This window comes from Brienomyrus brachyistius, chromosome 2 (assembly GCF_023856365.1).
Source record: "Brienomyrus brachyistius isolate T26 chromosome 2, BBRACH_0.4, whole genome shotgun sequence".
Classification (NCBI taxonomy): domain Eukaryota; kingdom Metazoa; phylum Chordata; class Actinopteri; order Osteoglossiformes; family Mormyridae; genus Brienomyrus; species Brienomyrus brachyistius.
The window spans coordinates 26,879,683-26,900,853 of record NC_064534.1 but is presented as its reverse complement, the minus strand read 5'-3'; the positions used below and the strand labels follow the sequence as shown (position 1 = coordinate 26,900,853).

The 21,171-nt window shown below is 39.4% G+C and overlaps 1 protein-coding gene across 3 annotated transcripts; it reads left to right on the top strand.

Annotated features, from left to right (window-relative positions):
- The first annotated feature begins 2,500 nt into the window (after nucleotides 1-2,500).
- mtx3 (metaxin 3) lies at nucleotides 2,501-15,472 on the top strand. Of its 3 annotated transcripts, none has more exons than XM_048977559.1 (9): nucleotides 2,501-2,659; nucleotides 3,559-3,628; nucleotides 3,768-3,844; nucleotides 4,263-4,355; nucleotides 5,024-5,206; nucleotides 9,385-9,461; nucleotides 9,912-10,069; nucleotides 11,234-11,325; nucleotides 11,949-15,472. In XM_048977559.1, the coding sequence occupies exons 1-9, from the start codon at nucleotides 2,579-2,581 to the stop codon at nucleotides 12,045-12,047; spliced, it is 930 nt and encodes a 309-aa protein (XP_048833516.1). In that variant the 5' UTR covers nucleotides 2,501-2,578; the 3' UTR covers nucleotides 12,048-15,472. The 3 variants fall into 3 exon arrangements, with proteins under 3 accessions (XP_048833516.1, XP_048833525.1, XP_048833534.1); XM_048977568.1 differs by having other exon boundaries at nucleotides 11,234-11,365; XM_048977577.1 differs by lacking the exon at nucleotides 11,234-11,325.
- The last annotated feature ends 5,699 nt before the right edge of the window (nucleotides 15,473-21,171 follow it).

Genomic DNA, 21,171 nt, shown 5'->3' with positions numbered 1-21,171 from the left:
GGATATACTAAGTGTCATCTGATGAATGTTTCTGTTTTATAACCTGTGACTAAGACAAATTACAAGAAATCATTAAATTTGTCTGGGCATCTCATTCTTTCCATGACATGGCTTCAAGTATTCCGGTAATAACATGCAAAATAAAAAAAAAATAGTTCTCAGCCAGTGTAGACTGTCCATATTAGAGCGATGCTCTTCAAACTACTGATTTGAGCAGTCAACACATATTTATGATCTCTACCCTACAAAAAATATTGTGAGTTTTAATGAGAGATTAAATGGCGTGTTGCTATTTTAGAGATGTTTTCTCCAGAAAAAATTATTCTCCAGAGGAAACCATCTACATATACATCCATCTGTTGAAGTTCAGCATTTATTGATGTTTGAAATCTGGCTTTCTTTAACCTCTTTCCACCAACTTCTGGACAACTTCCTGGTTGGATAATTTACCTATGACATAAAGGAAAGGGATTCATAGCTAAACTGCGTGCCAAATTGTATCCAAGCAGACTTTAATCTTTATGAGAATACCAAATAGCTTGAAACCTATGGCACACATTTAAAGTGCAGTAGTCTGTTGACCAGTGGAAATATTTTTACAAGCCTCCCATGAGAAAACTTAATCTAGTACAATATGTCCAATATTGCACAATAGTACCATATTTACAACATCGATTCTCTCTTAATAGATTTTACAGGCATAGTTAGCCTTGACTTGTTCAGTGTCTCCATGAGCATTATTTAGCCTAATTGTTGACTGATGTTTATTGGTTGTGGCTGACAATGAATTGAAAATAAAAAGAAAAAATGTATTCTACTAGTTCCACTAGGTGGCCTATACATTCATGTAGTCATACTCTGTTTCTGGCTTCTCAGAGCATTACACTCATGTATACTGTATCTGGAACACATACATATACACAAATACATAAACACATATACATAAACACATATCTAGCATATACACTTTTCTAAATGCACACGGCATGAGTGGCAAGGTGGTTCAGTGGGTAGCACTGATCAAGTCTTGGAGGCAGTGTGTGGTTCAGCTATTTAGGTGCCAGTGATGGGAAGACTACTGGTTTAAATCCCAAGACTGATGGTGCTGTTAGGCCCTTTAGCAAGGCCCTTAACCCCAATTTCTTGAGTGGGGGGTGCTGACTGTCAACCCCAAACTTGTTCTCACCCGTATAAGTCTCATGCAAAGCAAGATAAAATAGACGAACAGACAATTTCTCAAATTAATGAATCTACTCAAAATACCTTTACTTAACAAATAACACTACTTAACTGTTAGACTCCACCGGCATTGGAAGTAGTTTGTGCCTTGGCATGCACTGAATTGTGCGGCAAATAAATGAGACACATCCGTAATTCCAATCTAAGGATCACACATTAAGAATGACTGTCTCCAGCCAATACCCAACAGCACAATAACAGCTCAATTCCTCAGATTATTCAAAGGAGCTCTTCGAGGTTTGACGCAAAACGCTAAATTTATCTCTGTGGCCAGGAGATTCCAGAGCAAAGCCTTCCCAAACGCCTTATTAGTGTCTGCCAAAATGATCGATTCGCTGCCAGGTACATTTTAGAGCTGGAACTGATTGTGTCATCAGGTTTCTACGATCCAAGCAGTAAACTGATTTCTGGTTGTAAAATGACTATTTCCACATCCTCCAACCTTTTTACTGGATGCGGATGGAAATATGGAATGTCTGGCTGGCATATGGTACCCAAATCTTCAACCAGGAATCTGGGAAATGTCTTGTCTTTGGTATATGGGAAGAGATTTGGAGGACTTAGTTTAATTTAATTAATACAAATGGAAATGTGTATAGATTATATGTCAGTGGCCTATGTTAATGCACATCATGGGTCCCCCTACGAGGAAATAACAGCAAAATAATGTGGCAAAAACATGTGTAGTTGATTTTATGAGCTTTGCAGGTTATATGTGTCTGAGAAAACAGTTCATTTTGGTGTAGAAGGCAGTTCATTTTACCAGGGTTGCCAACTTTGGTCAGCTGGTTACCATGAGTGTTTCAGTTCGAGATAAGTCTGCACGGACATGCACTTGCTTTTACATGTATGTCAGAGTTTTATTACCTTATAAATATTCTGGGTAATTGTAGGTTTATGACGGAATAATGCAGATTTGCAGTAAGATTTCCTGCGTGTCTGAAAGCGTGAGTGTCACGCCAGATGCGTTACATTTGGCAACCCTGGTTTTACTATACCATAAACGAGTAGTTTTGGTTTATATTTGTATTATTTTATTAAAAAAAACATATTAAAATAAAGCTGCAAAAGGTGTTTAATGTCACTGATATTTAAAAGCACAGATAGCAATTTGGGAGTTTGCCACACTTTTTTCCCATGAGAGCAAGCTAAAATACAAAAATAAAATGGATTTAGTATTGAGAGGGACGCTGACAGATGCTTGGTGATACCGAGATGGTGAGAGTTGACGCTGACAGGCGCCTCGGCACAGGGCCTTTAATCTCACTATGGGTGTTAATGACAGGACGCCGGTAGCCGCACAGACTCGCAGCTCTGCTTTCCGTTGGCGGTGCGGAACATGGCGGCGGCCATGGAGCTGAGCTGCTGGGGAGGAGACTGGGGGCTGCCGTCTGTGCACACGGAGTCGCTGGTCGTGCTGGTAACTGGTATTTCCGCTAAATAACATAGACCTTCGCCATTTGTGTGTTAACTTACAGCTGCGTCTCTGCGTGCGAGAAATGCGAGTGAAATGAATATCGGGGGAGGGGGGAAAGCGAGCTAACCTGCTAACACGGCTAACTGCCCTATGAGCATCGGAGCGTCAGTACAGCCAGCCGCCGCCGCGCAGCCTCTGTTTCAGGGTAAATCCTCTAAGGCAGACCGTGTCCATCTTGGCTGGAACCGTATGGTGGCTGTTTGCGGGTCAGTCGTCACTGTCGCGGTGTCCTTCAAGGTCAGATCGCCCAACAGTCAGGAAGGTGAAAGTGTTAATGGCAGGTGTGGATCTGGCGTAGCTTTCGGAGGGATGGCTGGATATAAATGTAGATACGTGTCTGACATGATGGTACTCAGGTATGTGCAGTTCGTGGGGCTGTGCTTGCTGTGGGGAAATCCTATTTCTTTATTTTGTTAGTTCTTACCCCGGGAATTTTGCTTTTTTTCCCGTTTCATTCAGGATAAGTGTCATTGTTTTACCTTCGTGTTACACTCTTGCCGGCAGTACTAAAATATTCACCTGTGATTTGGTTGTGATAACTTTGACACATTGCTGCATGTTGTTGTCTTTTTAATAGTCCTTTGGAAGAATAGGTAAGAACCTGCTTAAATTCAAGTTAACGAATAGTGAAAATTTGTCATAAAGCATTAGATGTGAAGCATTCTTTTGGGCTTCAGAAAGATGTACTGGTCTGCTGTTTGCATTATAGAACAGAATCATGTGAAATTTCCAGTGAAATTCTACTGGAATGTAGTCATGGTATTTGCAGCAAGAATTTGTCCTTTTTCCCCTGCTCTTCATGGGAGATATTAGTTCCCTGATTTTCTTTTCTTCTTTTACAGGCATATGCAAAGTTTTCTGGGGCTAAACTCATCATTCAGCCTGTTGACTGGACCTGGAAAACACTGACAGGTAGCCCAGCTGTTAATCTGAAGAACTGCTATTGGCTGGCCCTGCAGCCCTGAGCAACATAAATGGTTGTAGTATGGATGGTTGTACTGTATGGCTCTGTGTCACTGTTTGAGAATTTATTATCTCCAAATTTCCACAGGGCCTGTGCCAGCATTGCATTGGGAGGGAGACACAGTGACAGACCCAGCCCAGATCCTTAACTTCTTGAGAAAGCAGGTGGCTTGCGTTCATGTGAAGATGTTTCCTGTTGCCTTCCAGCATGAAGTCAACATGACAAGCACTGAGAAGACTTGTGTACAGTCGTTTCAAGTCCTGTGCTGTAAATAGGAGGATGATGTCATCCTTCTTTAGAACTGATTATAGCATTTTTAAACACAGTCCTATTCCTCAAGGCCAGATTAGTGGGAAAGGTATCTGTTTACAGGCTTGGTAAATATGTATCATAATATGAAGTCATTTATTTACACTTATACTCGAATGCATTGTAAATTAGAAAATGAATTATGTCTGTCAAATTTTAGGATGTGGAATTTTCTGTTCTATACACTATACTGATAGTTCATGTTCTCAGGAAGTGCCTGCTTAATCTGTTTTAATGGCACGGTGACTAAAAAGGAACACTCTGTTTTAACAGAGGTACAATGCTGACTATGAGCTCTCAGCCAAACAAGGAGCAGATACCTTGGCGTACATCGCACTGCTGGAGGAGAAGCTGCGACCAGCACTGGTATGTGTGCTGTTAATCATAAGGCCATCTGTGTGGACTTTAAACACATTCTGAATGCCTTTATACCTGTACGTTTTATGGAGTAGTAGAGTCACGAGTCACGTCACATGACTGCCAATACAGATGTGTGTGTGTGTGTGTGTGTGTGTATATATATATATATATATACCTACACACACCAATACAGAAAGTAAAATGGGGCAGTTTGTAAAATTTACATTTAAATATGATACATGTTATGGAAGAAACTAGACATTTTAAATTATTACAGTATTATACATGGCAGTGTCATTAATATTTGGGTTTAATCGTTAAAAGTGTATGTTTTTGAATATTAATCATGTTTCTGTTTTAAGCCATATCCTGAGAAAAGTTTACATATGCCTCTCTTTTGTTTAGTTAAACATAGTAACTTAAAGTTTGTATTTTGCTAGTTCATGTAAAGTACTGTTGTGAAGGAGAGAACAATAAGTAAGTGATCATGTGGTTTCGGAAGGAGGGCAGATTGGCTGGTATTGATTTCAGAGATCCGGACACAGTGTGACAAAACGGACAAATCCCAAAACATGGTAGAAAAACACAAAAGGATGGACTGTGTACATTCTGGGGAAGATGATAGGCATAGGGATTGCTGTGCTAAGCTGTACTTGTGTGCTGTTGCATTGCAGCTGCACACCTTCTGGGTGGACACAGAGAACTACACCAATCTGACCAGGCCTTGGTTTGCCTCCCGATGTCCTTTCCCGCTCAACTTCTTCGTCCCAGGTCGGCTGGCCCGTGCGGCTCTGTCCCTCATCCTGCTGACCAAAGGGGAATCGCCACTGCACAGCATCACCGAGGTGGAGGCAAAGGTTAGAATCGCTTTGTCGTCTTCAGCACTATATGTGCATTTTGCTGTTTTTGACCTTTTCTCATCATTTGTCATGAAATCCTGAATGTTTTATAGTTATTAAATTATTTGTGTTACTGTGACAGTGTACTGGTTATTTTAAACATTCTCAATTGACTGTCTTTGGAACGAGACATTATTTTCAGTATTTTAAAAGGTTTTTAAAACTGTTGTTTATTCATGAACAGCTGTCACATGGGCAAACATGGATTTATTTAGGAAATAGTGCTTATTTGTCAAAATCAACAGGAAAAGAGGATGAAATCCAGACTACCAGAGTATAATTTGGTGCCCCCTGTTCTAGAGTACTTGAAATGGACACAATTTGTGTGATACATTTGCATTTCTTTTAACAAAGAGTGTTAGACATCTTGTTTATACCATTTTTACAGCTGCTGTAGTTCTGCTTCCTCATGCAGACACTACAGTTTATATCTCTTTGGTGAAATGGAAAAAATTAGGCAAATAAAAGGGAAGACTTGGCGAAGAGTGATGATCACAAATCTACACGGCCGGGGATCAGTCTCGGATGGCTGTGTGTGTTCCGAGCTGTCCCACGGCTGTCCAGCTGGCACAGACTAATAGAGCAGATGGAGTGTTTCTGCCCAGGAATACAGGGTGTACACAGTAAGCTGGCATGATAACCACTCCTCAGTCCTTGTGTGGGTCAGTTGTTTTTGATTTGTTGCTCTTGTAACATGATCTCTAAGCTCACTCGATGTCCTCTGAAGTAGTATGTAGTGGTTGGGGTTATAATGTTAGAGTGGACCAGTATGAATCTAGACCAGGGGTACCCAACCCCAATATCCCAACAACCCCTGGAATTTTGGAGTTTTGGGGAGAAGTTGATTCATTTCCAAAGTATGTCCCCCCCATTTGATTGACAAGCTTCATGGGTCCGTGAACATTTTTCACAACGTGAAAAGGTTGGGAAGCCCTAATGTTATATGTCCTTCTTGGTAGACTTACCGCTGGCCTCTGTGAAGGTAACGGCCAAGTAGCTGTCAAAGGTTAAAAGCTGATTTAGAAGATAGGTGTAGACCTGTAGCTTTACATTGGTCCAGTAGTGATAGTGGTATAGAAGTATGTAGCATGTGAGAAAGAAGGGTAAAGCAGGGATGTATTTGTTTCACGTTTTCCGTAGTGCATAATGCATTTATAGGTATCAAGTACTAAACACCATGAGGAGAATATGTTACTCTGCTTAAAATGATTACATTAACATTTCAATTCATTACAGTAAAGGGAAATTTAAGATAAATCGTAAAAAAAATATGTTGCGTACCATGTGAAATGTAGTGTGACCATGAAAGTGAAAATTGCTGCTCAGAAATATGTGAAACATTCTCTGGAACATATCGAATGACGCTTATTAAATGACTGTCTTTATTCAGTTTCTCCTACGGTTTAAACATACGGAGCACCGCTCATAACGTAACGATAAAAAGAACGAAAATATGACCACGATTTAACTAATTATTATTAACTATGTAATTATCGCTGGCTCTCAATGTTTAACATAATGCCTCTTGCTAATAACAATTCCTCGCAATGCAAGACTTTTAAGATTGTGTTTGTAGGTCATTCCAACACTGAGTTGTCACTTCCAATCTGAAAAAATATGGGACTTCCCTTATAATAAAATATGCCGGGGGGGGGGGTCAAATCGTGAATATGGAACAGATCGTGTCCCATATTGGTTGAAAATGGGACATAGCATCTTATTTTTCAATTTGAGATGATCCCTTAAATGAAACTCAATTGAATTGTTTCTGTGCATACCAGTATTTTACCAGTTGTCTAGGGGCTTAAATGAAGGTCATGCAATAAGCGGGCTACGTTTTAATATATCGTGGGAAGGAATCGGTAAAATGTGCGCACAATTTCAGTGTCAGTGTCAGTTAGCTCAGTAAGTAATTTAAAGAGATGGCGATTTTAAAGTTTCCTTACCTGAGAATTGTGATGTAAAAGTTTGCCAGATTTTGACTTGCAATAATGTAGAACTTTGACTTCCACCTTGTAAAACTCTGAAATGGATTGCCAAATTTGGCTTGTGTCAAAAAGCATACAAAGCTGTTGAAACAGATTGCTAATTCAATGGGGATTTACTTGAAAAAGTACAGTAATACTTTACCACATTTTGACTGGCAACTGTGTAGGATGTTGCGTTTTATGTGGTACATAACACTTTTAGGCGTTATGTGAAAATTCTGACAAGCAGACTGCCAAACGTAGCACACTTGTCAAAAGCTTTTAAGCATACGTCGTTCTTAAAGTATTTGCTTGCAGTATAAACTGCAGGTCATTTATATATAGTTGAAAAGCATAGAAGATCTGATAGTGGAACAATGGCACACATAAATAGTTTACATTTTTCCCAGTAGTCTTATGAGATTTCTTTTCATGTCTGCTTTATTATGTCACATTATAGGCACTACAGCACGTTTTTTAATGAATTTTTTAAAGAATTTCACTGTATTTTAGTACAGTATTTTAATACACCCTGTACTTCATATATACGAATAAATATGATACCACTTGAAATATTAAAAAATATTTAATAATATTTTTAAAAGAAACCCTTTTCCTATGTGCGATCTGATACCATAATTTTATGTCTATTTGTGTACCACACATTTTAAGTCTGGATGATTTGACCATGTATTGGCAAAGCACAGATAGTTTGACAGAAACGATATTTTTTTTTTCATAATCATGCTAAAATATCATGCCATATCGTCCAACCCTAGATGTGTGTGTGTGCACAGTTGTATATTTTTATTGATTTGTATAATTATATGAATGCACATGAATCCCTGTATGAATATTTCTTATTGTTATTTGATTTTTACTGGGGGGGGCGGCATGGTGGTGCAGTGGTTAGCACTGTTGCCTCACACCTCTGGGACCCGGGTTCGAGTCTCCGCCTGGGTTACATGTGTGTGGAGTTTGCATGTTCTCCCCATGTCGTCGTGGGGTTTCCTCCGGGTACTCCGGTTTCCCCCCACAGTCCAAAAACATGCTGAGGCTAATTGGAGTTGCTAAATTGCCTATAGGTGTGCATGTGTGAGTGAATTGCTTCCGGGATAGGCTCCGGACCCCCCGCGACCCAGTAGGATAAGCGGTTTGTAAAAAGGATGGATGGATGGATTTTTACTAGTGCTGTTTAATTTTGTAATTCAGCTATCTGTATGGGGTCCATTTGATTTACATTTATGAGCAGTTATATTTTCAACTCGTATTCAGTCAACTGCTCGGTAAAATCTGTTGTGTTGTAAAACATGCAGTTCTGTGTAAAAGTCTTAAGTACTCAGAAAATGATTTTTAAAAGATCTTTATGTTGGTGGGAAAACTATGGTATTATATCTGTCAAAATTTGTCAGCTTGGCCGTTTCAAAACCACAACTAAAATTACCACAGTATTTTCAGCAACCATCCAATAAACCCTTGTATTCCTTGACTTGACCACTACCCCATCCGTTTGGCCGATCAGTACTCCATTGAGTTATTTAACAAATCAAGTTAATCAATGAACTGAGCTGGTGGAGAAATGTAACAAATGTATGTTATGGCCATGGTGCCCCTAAGAAGAGACTGGCAGCCAAAGCACAGTTAGTTTATCTAACCATCCAAATAGGTATCAGGTCTTTTTGGAGAACGGAAAAAATGTCATTTATTTTTTTATTGTGTTACTGTTCATTTGCATATGTTATAATGTTAAATTGTGTTTTTTTCCTGAGGAAATATGCATGTATTCTAACAAGGTAAATGGCCATAAATGTTTTCATTGACAGCCTAAGACTTTTGCACAGTTCTGTATTGTCTGATTATTTGTTGTTATACTGTATCTCTTCCACCTGCTTTCATAATAGTCATTTTCTTGCATTGTACTTCTCTTTTCTTAGTTTATTATTATTTTTTATAATGTTCTTTGTCACCAGTATGAAATGAGCATTCTTGAGGAAGAAATGATTCCTGGGGGAAAAGGACTAAAACTTTTTACAATGAATCATGGCGATATCACATGGTGTTTTCGCGCCACATACTCTGTGGCTAATTATATAGATGCCATTTATTTGATCTTTTAATTAAACAGGTTGCAGTCTGTGTGTTTTAACTCCAATCCAGACTCTCTTCCAGGTCTACAATGAAGCCAAAGAGTGCCTGAACTTGCTGTCACACCGGCTGGGAACATCCCCATACTTCTTTGGAAAGATGTGAGTTTGATAGTGATCGCAGACATATGTCATCAGCCTAATGTAAAGAACTGCATTTATCGACAGTGTTAATGAAACGAGGATCACTGGTGAACATTTTTGCTAGATCTTCATCATGGCAGCTTTGCTGTTCTGTACTTTTTTTGTCATCTTTTTTTGTATTTCATTTAATTTGATGGCAAATGAGTGCAGCAAGTCAGTCATTGTTATGATCGTTTTTTTAGTTTGTTCGAGCTTATGTTTGGGTCTCTCATCTTGCAGGAAATGACGTATTTCTTGTGAGACTGAATTATCTTTTATTCAACGGCGAGTTTAGATACACTGGAATTTTCCATTTACTCCGAGGGCAACACCTGCTATTTCATGCTGTTTCTAGAAATTCCTAAACAAATAAATATAGGGCCATCCTTGGAGATCTTGTAATACTGCCTCTGTACTGTACCATCTCAGGCCAGGAAGCCTGGATGCCTTTGTATTTGGTTACATCGCTCCCCTGCTGAAGGCCGGCCTGCCTAGTGGTCCACTCAAGCAGCATTTGAACCAGCTCACCAACCTGTGCCAATTCTGTGACGCAGTCCTCAAGACCTACTTTGACGACGACGCCCCCGGTAGGGCTGTATGTGTTTGCGTGTAGGCTTATAAGCCTTACTGAAATGTTCTAAACGTAAATCATTACGTGCCCCAGCCACTTTTATATCTTACCAAACACAAGGAAGAATTGAAATTTTCTTTGGGAGTCTGGTTGGAGGAATCTTGTGGGGGTTGTGACAGCAGATTTCACTCAAGCATTTACAAGAAGTGTATATGTGATTTGTGTAGCAAACAAATCCATTGCATTAAACAATGAGATTTCTTGGATTGGACCTTATGTAATATTTGGCATAGATACGACTGGGATGTCTATATAAACCTTATTGGATATATGGGTATGTCTAAATTACGTTCTGTCCAATAGGACATAGATGCAATGCAAACATCATATATGCTGTGTACAAACCTAAACAGTACACTGCACCTATACTGTACCTGTACTGCCTAAATGATCAGAATTCTATATACTAAAACAGTGCTGTGCTACTGTATACTGTAATAAAACTGACAAATAATACATATACACATAAATTTGTAACAGAAGTTTATCGTGATATATTGTGGGTATTATAAGGTGATATGCACTGTACCATTATATGGCTGGCAGCAGAATCATGCAGTTCTGATCCTTTTGTTGTCTGACCAGCTTGCCTTTTTGTTTTTTCTTTGTTTATCCCGGTTATGTATTTTTAAGTACATAACTTATTTTCCCCAGACGGCAGCTGTATTGTTTTTAGTGGCAGGGTATTTGCATGACCAATTCACAAAGAAATCATTTCACTTCCCACCCTAAAGTACCGCAGTACCAAAGAAGTACCCCAGTTGGTTTGGCACTTTTGGTATTGGAACTTGACGGGAAGTCACTGGAAAAGGGGAAGTACCAAAAGTACTGTACAAAAAGTATGGTACTTGGTGTGGTGGAAAAGTGCCTTTACACTTAGAATGAAATCTGATGAGGTGCTCTGGTTAGTGACAGATGTTTGAAAATCCGATGAGTTACAGAATCAGCTGATATTTTTGAGAAAATACACTGGTTTAGTCAATCACAAGGTGATTACATGTGTCATTTTACTAATACTCAAATGCATGCCTTGATCTTCTGATGAAGCAGTGATCTGTTCTTCTTCTTGTGGGGATTTGGCATCTTCCTGTCTCTTTCCATCCATCTGCACCTTCTCCAGGTTCTCCTCCCATCACCCAGGACTCATCAGTTGACGCGAACCTGCAGAAACTGACACAGCTTGTTAACAAAGAGTCCAACCTCATCGAGAAGGTCCTGCCTTTATCTCTTTGCTCCCACATCACTTTCCCTTGTATGTCTAAATTTACAGTGTATTCTCTTCACCTAAATGCATGCTTTCATCTTTCTGACCTGCCTTGTGCAAGCCCTGTTTGGTGTCAGGGAGATCTTGGGAGATGTGCTGTCAGTGATTTCTGCCTCGGCATGCATTTAATTTATCAAGAGAACATCAAATGCAGTTTATTTTTAACCATGCATCTTTGCAATTATTTTTCAACCGTAAACCATCTCTTATTCTGTGAAATATGATTTGAATCATTACCAGGAACTGTCTCTATCAGAATACAGCATTAGTACTAAAGTATTATGAAGAACATCTACTGTTCCCTGTAGATTAAATATGTTTACCACTGTCACCATGCTAACTGTGGTCCCAGTATCTTATCATGTGTAGAAATGGTTGCCTTCACCCCATGATACATCATTTTAATGTAATGAGGCATAGTCTGGTCTGTACAGTCCAGAGATGGTTGCCCTTAACTATCCATGGGTCACTTTCTAGAGAATTACCCCATGTTGTGTCCAGAAGTGTGATTGCTTATTTTTTGTCACCCAATGTGCTGGTCCAGTATAATCCCCTACCATTCCATCTGCAGATGGATGACAATCTTCGCAGCAGCCCCCAGCACAAGCCTCGAGCCCCCGCTGCCAGACCCACCACCTTGTCCAGCCAAAAGAACTCTACACCGGCATGACCTCCCCCCAAGTCCGTCACCTCAGGTGTTTGGTGAATCCCTAACCCAATTCCAAATCGCTAGCTCCTAGCCCAGCTGCTAGGAGGGCCAGACCAAACCTGGACCCTTCACATGCATGCCACCGCTGATTTCAGAGAAGCACTTTCAGTTGCGCACTTTGAGAGGTAGCAGCATATGGGTTTGAATGTTACCCTGACCCCTGAGATGGTCGGACTCTCATGGTCGCAATATCTCTGTATAACTGCTAGGTTGCTAGCCTTAGCACTGGCCTATAGCCAACCAAACATACTCTGAACCGAGGAATCTTTGGAAATTTCACTGTGGTTTAAAACGAAAATTGAATGTTTTAACACTTCACTCAGAATGATGTTATGTTGGTGATTGGAGGAGAAAGAGGAGTATGGTGATGATGTCTGAAAGAAGGTGTTTTACGATAAGCAGAAATTTACGTTTCCTATTGGAGGAATATTGGAAGTTAATAGAAGTTTTGATTTTAAAATATGGGTTTCAAGAAAGAATGTTTTAAATCGTAAAGGTCCTTTTTGGTCTAAACTCAGAATTAAAACCATAATTTGCCTGTTTCTTCAAAGTATTTTACCAGGAATATTGCAATACTTATGGTATGGAAAATTTATTTTAGTTTGTCCACATACCAGCGCATTGATCGTGATTTCTGACTGAATTCTGCTTTTGCTTCTGTTTCATAATTGAATTGAGGTCAGTTATGGAAAAACAGCATTTGTATGAGTGTGTGGAGTGGTGCTGAATTTGCACAATATTTTTACAGTAAAGTATATTGTATTCAAATGTACTTCATTAGTTATCCTAGAATGGGCTTCATTATGTACATTTTACCAAGAATTAAATGTTTAATGTAGCATTCATACACATACAACACTGTAGGTAACATATATGTGCCCGTTATTCATTTATTCAAGGCACTCAGAAGCGTTCTTGCATTTAAATGGTTGTTTATAGAATATAATCGTTTGCTGAACAAAAAGAACAAGCCAGCATAAGAATTTGTACCTAAGGAAAAATGTTTTCGATGATTCATTACCTCATCTGATAAGTTACTAAGCAGACTTGAGATATGTAAGTTCCTGCATGGGTACATTTAGTTCATATTAACATTGGCACATTGAATGAAAACCCCAATGTGCTTACTGATGCTAATTCCTCTGATGTTTTTTGTGGGAAATGTCTTTCCCTTTTGATGGGAATTTCAGATGTTTCTGAAATCCCAGTTTATTTCCACTTTGAGATGTCTTGTGCATAAGTAGCTGAGTGTATGTTGTCGAGGCCTGCTTTCCTACAGTATAATGATCTTTTATTTCCACCTTATAATGTAATCCCTGACATCGATTGTACTGCATTTGCAGTTTTTTTTTCCTCGTGATTTTTGTGGTGAAATGTCGTTATTGGCACAAGAAGTGAACACTGCAGTCTCCATACAGTATATGTTTCTTTTAATAAGTGGTATGGGTAGTTTATTTGCTCGTCTGCTCTGAGGGGGAAAATTAACTTTTTTGTCTGTATAAGAGGTACATTAGAAAATATCTTTCTGTTCACAGAAGCAAACCTGCGTTTGCAGAACTGTAGAATGTTTGTTTTATTTGGAAATGCATGATTACATAATTGGGGTCTGCAATGGGGTGCTTGAGGCAGTTTATACCAGACATTACTTGGGTCACATTTTTAGTTTCATATTAGTGTACATTAGTGTTTCAGCTGCATGTCTCTCTGTCATATCATTGAGTAAGAGTTTAATGCATTGTGGTACCTGTAGTTTTGAATGTGTTTTCATCAACATCCATACAAATTTCATGGTGTGCATCGTGTAGAAAAAGCACTTTAACTGCTTGTACTGTGATCATTCAGATGAAATATTTATCTGTGACATGTACTGGCAGTTGGCATCATCTTTCCTCCCTGATTTACTAAATATGAATGAAGGGAAGCTGCTAAATTTACCTGTCAGGCTTAGAGCTTCTGCCTTACATTCCACAATTGATACTTTGTGCAGTTTGAGAAAGGAAATCCATCATTGTGCAATTTACTTCTGCTTCTATTAATTTAATTTCTTAAGTTGCTTCACGCGCACTAGGAACACTACAACGAATCCTTTGACAGTATGATTTGGGAAATTTCACAAATTTCACAGGTATCCACAATCTTTTATTATCAAATGTTTCCTGGTTTGTTGGATTGAAGAGCTTGCTTTTTAATGTTAAGCTTATTGAGTGTGCTTGTTGTATTGCTTGTTCAGTGTTCAGTTTCAGATCAGCAAAAGAGGCAGTTTTTGGATTGTTCCAGCCTTCGCTCCCAGAAGTTATGTATAATCAGGAGCAACATTAATATTATAACACGTGTATCTGCTGTAGTTATAAAGCCTGTCTATTCGAAAAGGATTTAATATTGACTGTTGAAGTTAAAAATAGGGAGTTTTAAATAACAGGTAAATGCTATGTGAACAATGATGTTACTGGCTTCTCTAGTTTTTCAGCAGCAGTGATTTTTGCTAATCCCCCACATTTTATTTGATGCAGAAAAGGATAAACTCTAGAGAGACAAATGCTGTGTTGACATTGAATTCTAAATTTGATATGTTAATTCTACTGTTTCATTCTCCAGTGACTGAACAGTGTTGCTATTCCCAGGTTAGTGTCTCATATTTTACTCTAAGGGTGTGAACAAGGCAGCATGTCATTCGTCTGCTGATATGCTGATTATGACTTTCCAGAATGTTCTCTGTCGTGTGCTTACATTGACTGTCCCTGATGCAATGGATGGGTGATTCTGTGTTTTGTAACCGCTACATCCTTTGATGTTATCTTTCTCTTCTTGGTTTGGCATACAGTCCTTGATATATTCTTCGTAAGCCTATAAAACTTGTCTTTCCTTGTAAATTGAAAATCGGAATTGTATACTTCAGTATTTGAGACAGATCTAGACGATTTGCAGTTAAACTTTAGCTTAGAAAAGTCCTGAAAACAGGAGTGGAGAAATGTTGAAGGTGTGGCATCCTAAGCATACTGGCACATTACAGCTGAAAACCATATAAACATATTATATATGATGATACATTTCCTTAGAGATAATGACTTGCCCTGAATAATGTTATAACTTCAGTCAAAGCAGTGAAGTATAAAGTATCATTTGCTCATGAACCAGCTACCTCAAAATTGCCACCCTTTGGAGTCCTGTTGAGGTTTGTGCTTGGCCACCGGCGCGCAATCATATAAAGTTGTTTTAATTGTTATACTTACCTTGCTTATTTATTCATTGTTAAAGTGCCTCTTGAGAAGTTGCAATGTCCGGAAACCCTCATATTAAAATTTCTCACATGACTTTTAATTTTTAAATCATCTCTTTACTGTTTGTTTGTAAAAAAAAAAAAAAAACACACACACACACGTTATTTACTGATGCTCAGTAATGAGATTTGAGAAACAGTGGACAGTATGTGTTTTCTTCAGTGGACCTTGCACCAAAAGTGCTTGCTAATTCACTAATATTTTTGTGCTTACTAATGGCCACTTAAATTAGGTTTTGTGGGTGCTCCATGACTCCTTTTTAGATGGTAAAAGTTCAGTACAGAATTATTTTGTTAACTATTATTATTTCCAAATCATGGAGCTTCTATGCATGTATGTACTCTCTGTGGTCATTTTATTAGGTACCCCGAAATAGTACCCTTTAGTCTCCAGAACCACTTCAAGGATAGACCAGCATTCAGTAAGCACTTCTGCGCAACACTGTTGTACTGAGTTGATCTTTTTGCATTTGTGGCTTTCCCATTAACTTTAACAAGTCCACTGATGGCCAAATAGATTTTTGTCTTGCACAGAACAGCCACTGACCGTTTCTTTTTCGTTTATCACACCGTTTTCTGTAAACCGTAGGCCCTGTAGTGTTAAAATCCCAAGAAAGGGGCTGTTTCTGAGACTCTGGAAGCGCCACCTCTGGTTCCAACAATCACACCACTTTCAAAATCACTTGGACCACGCACATTGGCTGCTCTGGTGCTGAGCCACACATTAAATGAACTCTTTGATACTGTCCCTTTGCTGTATGTATTCAGCTGCAGCTAGATGGTTCACAGTCTGTATTAATGACCCAGTGTACCTAATAAACTGTCGACTGAGCGTATGTAAGAGAGGTCATATGGTGCTTATAATGCAGGCCGTCCTTTTCATGCAGCATACCCTAGATATGCACCTATTATTCACTAGAGGAATTGTGGAATTATATTAAAGAAACACGAAGTTGTGTCCATATTGTTACCAGCTTAGAGTGTTAGACACAGACAGTTATTCTGTATGGCAGCATTATACAATCTTTCTCAGTGCGCCGTGTTTGACCGCATAACAACTTGCTGTAAACATACATTTTCCATTGTGATTAAGTTAGAAATATTAGTCATTCTTTTTATAGTAACTTTTTCTTTAAATAAATGTTAATTGGTATTTGAATTATTATGAATGCTGGATGATAAAATTGTACATTAAAAGAGAATATATATAGTAAATAATATATTAAACATTTGAAATCTGATGGTACAGTTTGTTTCTTTTAAATGCATTTTAACTGTATTAAAATCAAAGCCTGCTGTATTTTCACTCCTGTGATTTGAATTATGGCTTATTGCAGTAACTTGCATAGAATTTGCAGTTCATATATATACCTACATATAAATTGCTTTTCAAAAAGATAAATTAATATCATATTAATACAGTCTGCTTGGTTTTCTGTCTCGACTTTTTACCCCTTAAAAATTACGTAAAGGCATTTACGTTGGCGGTCCTGCCTGTTGTAGTGTCTGTCTGGCCCAAAGCAGTTACATAAGGTGTCCAGCTACGTGGTCACATGCTAGCTATTAACGTCTTTGTAATCAAATGCACATTGGGAGATGTTTGCATAGATGCCTAATGGAAACGGTGAAGACGAAAGAAAAGACCTTTTTCTTCTTCCCAGAAATGAAGCTCAGTTTAAAAAAAACAAAAAAAAAACTGGATCACAAATTGTCTGAATGAACCATTTCCTCTGGAAAAACCAAAAACATCTCCTTGGACTATTTGTGAATGGCATGGGGCAGATCCACATGCCACCACAGTGTGTGATGTGGTTAGAATATTTTTCCATAGATTGAGACTTCCATGAAGGGCACCTTCTTTTTGCATATACAATAAGTAACAAAATAATCTCTTTCCCAGTGAACACCTCCCATCCAAATACAATTAAAACTGGTCATGCTAAATACCAGTTTAACTTAGCCCAGGATGAAATGGTTCAGTCTAAGCACTTGCATAACCGTCTGGTGCCGCTGAGCAGGATACCTGCCAGCTCTAGCGCATCATCACATCTGCAGAAGGGATTATGGGCCTCAGTCTGCCCAGCATCCATGATCTGCTCGTCACTGACGACCACTCATACTGTCACTTTGTCCCTCAGGTAGGTGCTTCAGGCCACTGAAGATAAGAACATCCAGATTTCAAGACAATGGTTTCCCACATACCATTACGCTCACGAACAAACCATCCAGAACATTTGACATAATGATCTGCTTTCATGCATTTTTTTGAATATATTTTTTATGTTTCTAAACTGTGGAAGTTTCTTTTTGCGCTACTGTACATGTAGCATTTATTACAATACAGAATATAGCCTGCTATATGAATAAATATAAACGTATTTACCTGCAATGCTGTTTAAAAAGATTGCACCACTAATACCCCAATCTTACAGACGAGCTTATCTCCCAAATTCATTCATGTCCTTAAGAAACCAGACCTGGATTCCACTGATCTGGCGTAATTACAGGCCTATTTCTAATCTTCCATTTACTTCCTAAATCTTAAAAAAGTAGTTGATAGTCAGTTATCTCTGTGCTTGCTAATATAGTCATCAATGAAATGTTCCAGTCAGGATTTAGGCCAAATCACTGCACTGGAACTGCACTAGTGAGAATCATTAATGACTTGCTTGTGACTGATGATGATGGGACCATATCCCTGTTGGTTCTGCTGGATCTAAGTGCAGCATTTGATACTGTTGACCATAAAATTTCATTGGCAAGGTCAGAGTCCTTGTCTGGTGTTAAAGGGCAGGCACTGGCCTGGTTCCGCTCATACCCAACTGACCATCACCAGTGTGTTCATGTGAAAAACCGAGTGAGGTATGGTATCCTGCAAGGTTCTGTCCTAGACCCACTACTGTTCAACTTATATATGCTGCCCATTGGTTATATTATTTGGAAAATATAGTGTGAGTTTTCATTGTTATGCTGGTGACGCTCAGCTGTTCATATCTGTTAAGACAGACAAGCTTCCTCAGTTGTCAAGATTGAGGGATTCTTGGCTAAAGTTAGGAGCTGGGTGGCCAGTAGCTTCCTTCTGTTAAATCCTGAGAAAACAGAGACATTACCACTGGGTCCTAGGGCAGCCCAGAGTGTTGCTGATATCATGAATCTTGATGGCTGCCTAGTCAATATAAGTTCAGTGCTTAAAAGCTATGGTGTCATTATTGACTCTGATAAGTAATGTGGTTAATAACATGGTTAAAACAGCTCTTTTCCATCTAAGGAATATTGTAAAACTGAGGACAATGCTCTCACTTCAAGATGCAAAAAAGCTAGTATGCACCTTTGTAACTTCTAGACTGGACTACTGCAATGGCCTATTGGTTACACGTGTCTCTGCATCATTTAATAAACTCCAGTTGGTGCAGGGTGCTGCAGCAAGAGTCCCAACAAGGACTAAGAAACATGTGCATATCAGTCCAGTACTGGTCTCACTCCACTGGCTCCCAGTTAGGTCTCACGTCGTCTTCAAGGTACTACTACTTAGCTATAAGGCACTGAAAGGTCTAGCACCAGAGAATATTAGCAGTTTCCTGGTTCCATATCACCCCCATTGACTGCTGCTCACTCAATGGGTGGGCTACTTGGCGGTGCTTAGAGTGGAATGATCATCATTTGCTAGTATAGCATTCTGTTACTGGGCTCCAATGATATGGAATACTAGCAAACATCTGAGATCCAGTCTCACTCGCAATGTTTAAGTCAAGGCTAAAATCTCACTTTTTTAATATATGGGGACAAAGCTGATCACTACTTCTCTCCCCCTGCTAGTCTCTGGCACAGAGCTGGTTGGGGATCAGTTTACTGTTACTCTGGCTTCACATATCCCCTGTGTTGTTGGAGTTCTGCGGCTCAGGGATTCCTCATACCTGAATTCCCTCCCACCTCTTCCACCTAGTTAAGTTGCCATTTTCAATTAGACCTGCCGGAGCCTCCTTATATCCATAACGCACTATAAGGTACCTCATATCATTTCAATTTTATTGTCACTATTTTGTTAATGTTCAGTTCTCGGAGCTCCTGATGGTGGGCAGTTCCCTGCCTGCCCACCCGGCCTCATCTGCTTGCTGCTAGACCGCACCATCCCTCCACACTGCTGAAGAAAGCAGCTTCCTCACCTGCTTGTTGACATCAACCGGACCTTCCGCATTAATGTCTGACTTTATAAACTGGGACTCTGCTATTTTGGACTTCCTTCGCTGCCCCCTAGAGAATGGGCTCCCCCTTTGAATCTGGTTCCTCCCAAGGCTTCTTCCCTCTAGGGAGTTTTTCCTTGCCACTGTTACCTCTGGCTTGGTCTGTGGATGCTTTGGCCAGGGGCAATATAAAGGGCTTTGAGATATTATAATATTGTGAAAATGTGCTATAGAAATAAATTAGAATGTAATATTTGCATTGCTGTGAAAGGCTGTGCGCATGCCTGGAAGTGACATTTGAGGCTTGCGTGTGGAATCTTAAGTGTTATGTAAATAGGGGTGTTGCAACAGGAGCTGCCATTTATCATGTACGTGATGAAATTGGCCAATAAAGTTTGAGTCTGATGCTGAAAAGAAATACAAGGAACATTTGAAGATACAGGTGTCTTGGTAGGTGGCTGTTGGTATGTATATTACTGCGATTATCACGATACTGGGTGGGGTTTGGTGATTGGCCTGGCCTCCCAGCTGTCTGAAAATAACCTGTGGTATTCTAGTTTTGACTTTATGATACTTGTAGCCAATCAGCAGCCTGTGTCGACTGCACTGGGAATAGCACATGCTGTTCATAAATACGGCCTGAAAGACGTTCTTACACCTTCTCCTCTGTCTCTTTGCATCACAGTGCTCTTGTTCTTCACATTGCCATCTATGTTTAAGATATAAATAAATCATGTGCTGTTCTAAAGCATATGATGTTAATGGGGGGGGGGGCGTTATCTCACAATAAACCTTGTAGTAATTATTTAATTCTACATACAGAAGGAAAGGGGCAAGAAGACAGTAAAGGATCACAGTGAGTCCATAACGCACCTCTGAAGACACATGGCAGTGGAGCACTTTGGATGGGATTCCCGTGCATCATAGGGCCGACCACAGGAATTCCTATCAAACAAACAACTTTCTAAGCATTCGAGATCAAATAACACTTGTTTACCCTCATGTTTTGTTATATGAAATGCTCTAAAAGTACTGTTTTGTGTCACGGTCACCATAATTAATACCAGGTGACAAGTCTGAACTGACTTTGTGCTTTATTAGTTAAAAATGCCATTTGTGTACATGGGACCTACTGTAATAACTGTCGGTTCTGTAAACTGGGAAGGTGATTGCACTGGAAAGTGTCTAGTGAATTTCGACGTGGCTGAATTATTGCTTTCTCGTATGGCCATTGCATTTAATGAGATGGCAGCTAAGCTGTGCCGCTTGGAGTGGCGGGTCTCTCTGTGGGTGGAAAACTACCTCTCCAAAAGTCACCCAGTAGTTCCTTTCAATGAACAGCACTGTAAGAAGGACTTCAGCTGACCATTCCAGACTTTATTTAATTCATTTCAAGGTTTTCAGCAAACATTGTAATTTGTTTTGGCCCTGACCATAAAGCTTCAAGAGTCAAACAGGAAACACTTTTTCCCCTGAAATGGAAACTTCAGTTTTGGTGCTGCTCACCAACATAAGCCAGAATTGCTGCCTGACGTCCTGGATGTCCATGTTGTAGTGCTGCATCCTCCATCCATACCCTTGCGTGAAACCATTGTGTATAAATCACAGTACTGTCTCTGTGTGGGGT

Coding starts and splice junctions, on each gene's coding strand:
- mtx3 (XM_048977559.1), top strand. CDS start 2,579: ATGGCGGCGGCCATGGAGCTGAGCTGCTGGGGAGGAGACTGGGGGCTG. Junction 4,356..5,023: donor AGAAGCTGCGACCAGCACTG/GTATGTGTGCTG, acceptor GTTGCATTGCAG/CTGCACACCTTCTGGGTGGA. Junction 9,462..9,911: donor CCATACTTCTTTGGAAAGAT/GTGAGTTTGATA, acceptor GTACCATCTCAG/GCCAGGAAGCCTGGATGCCT.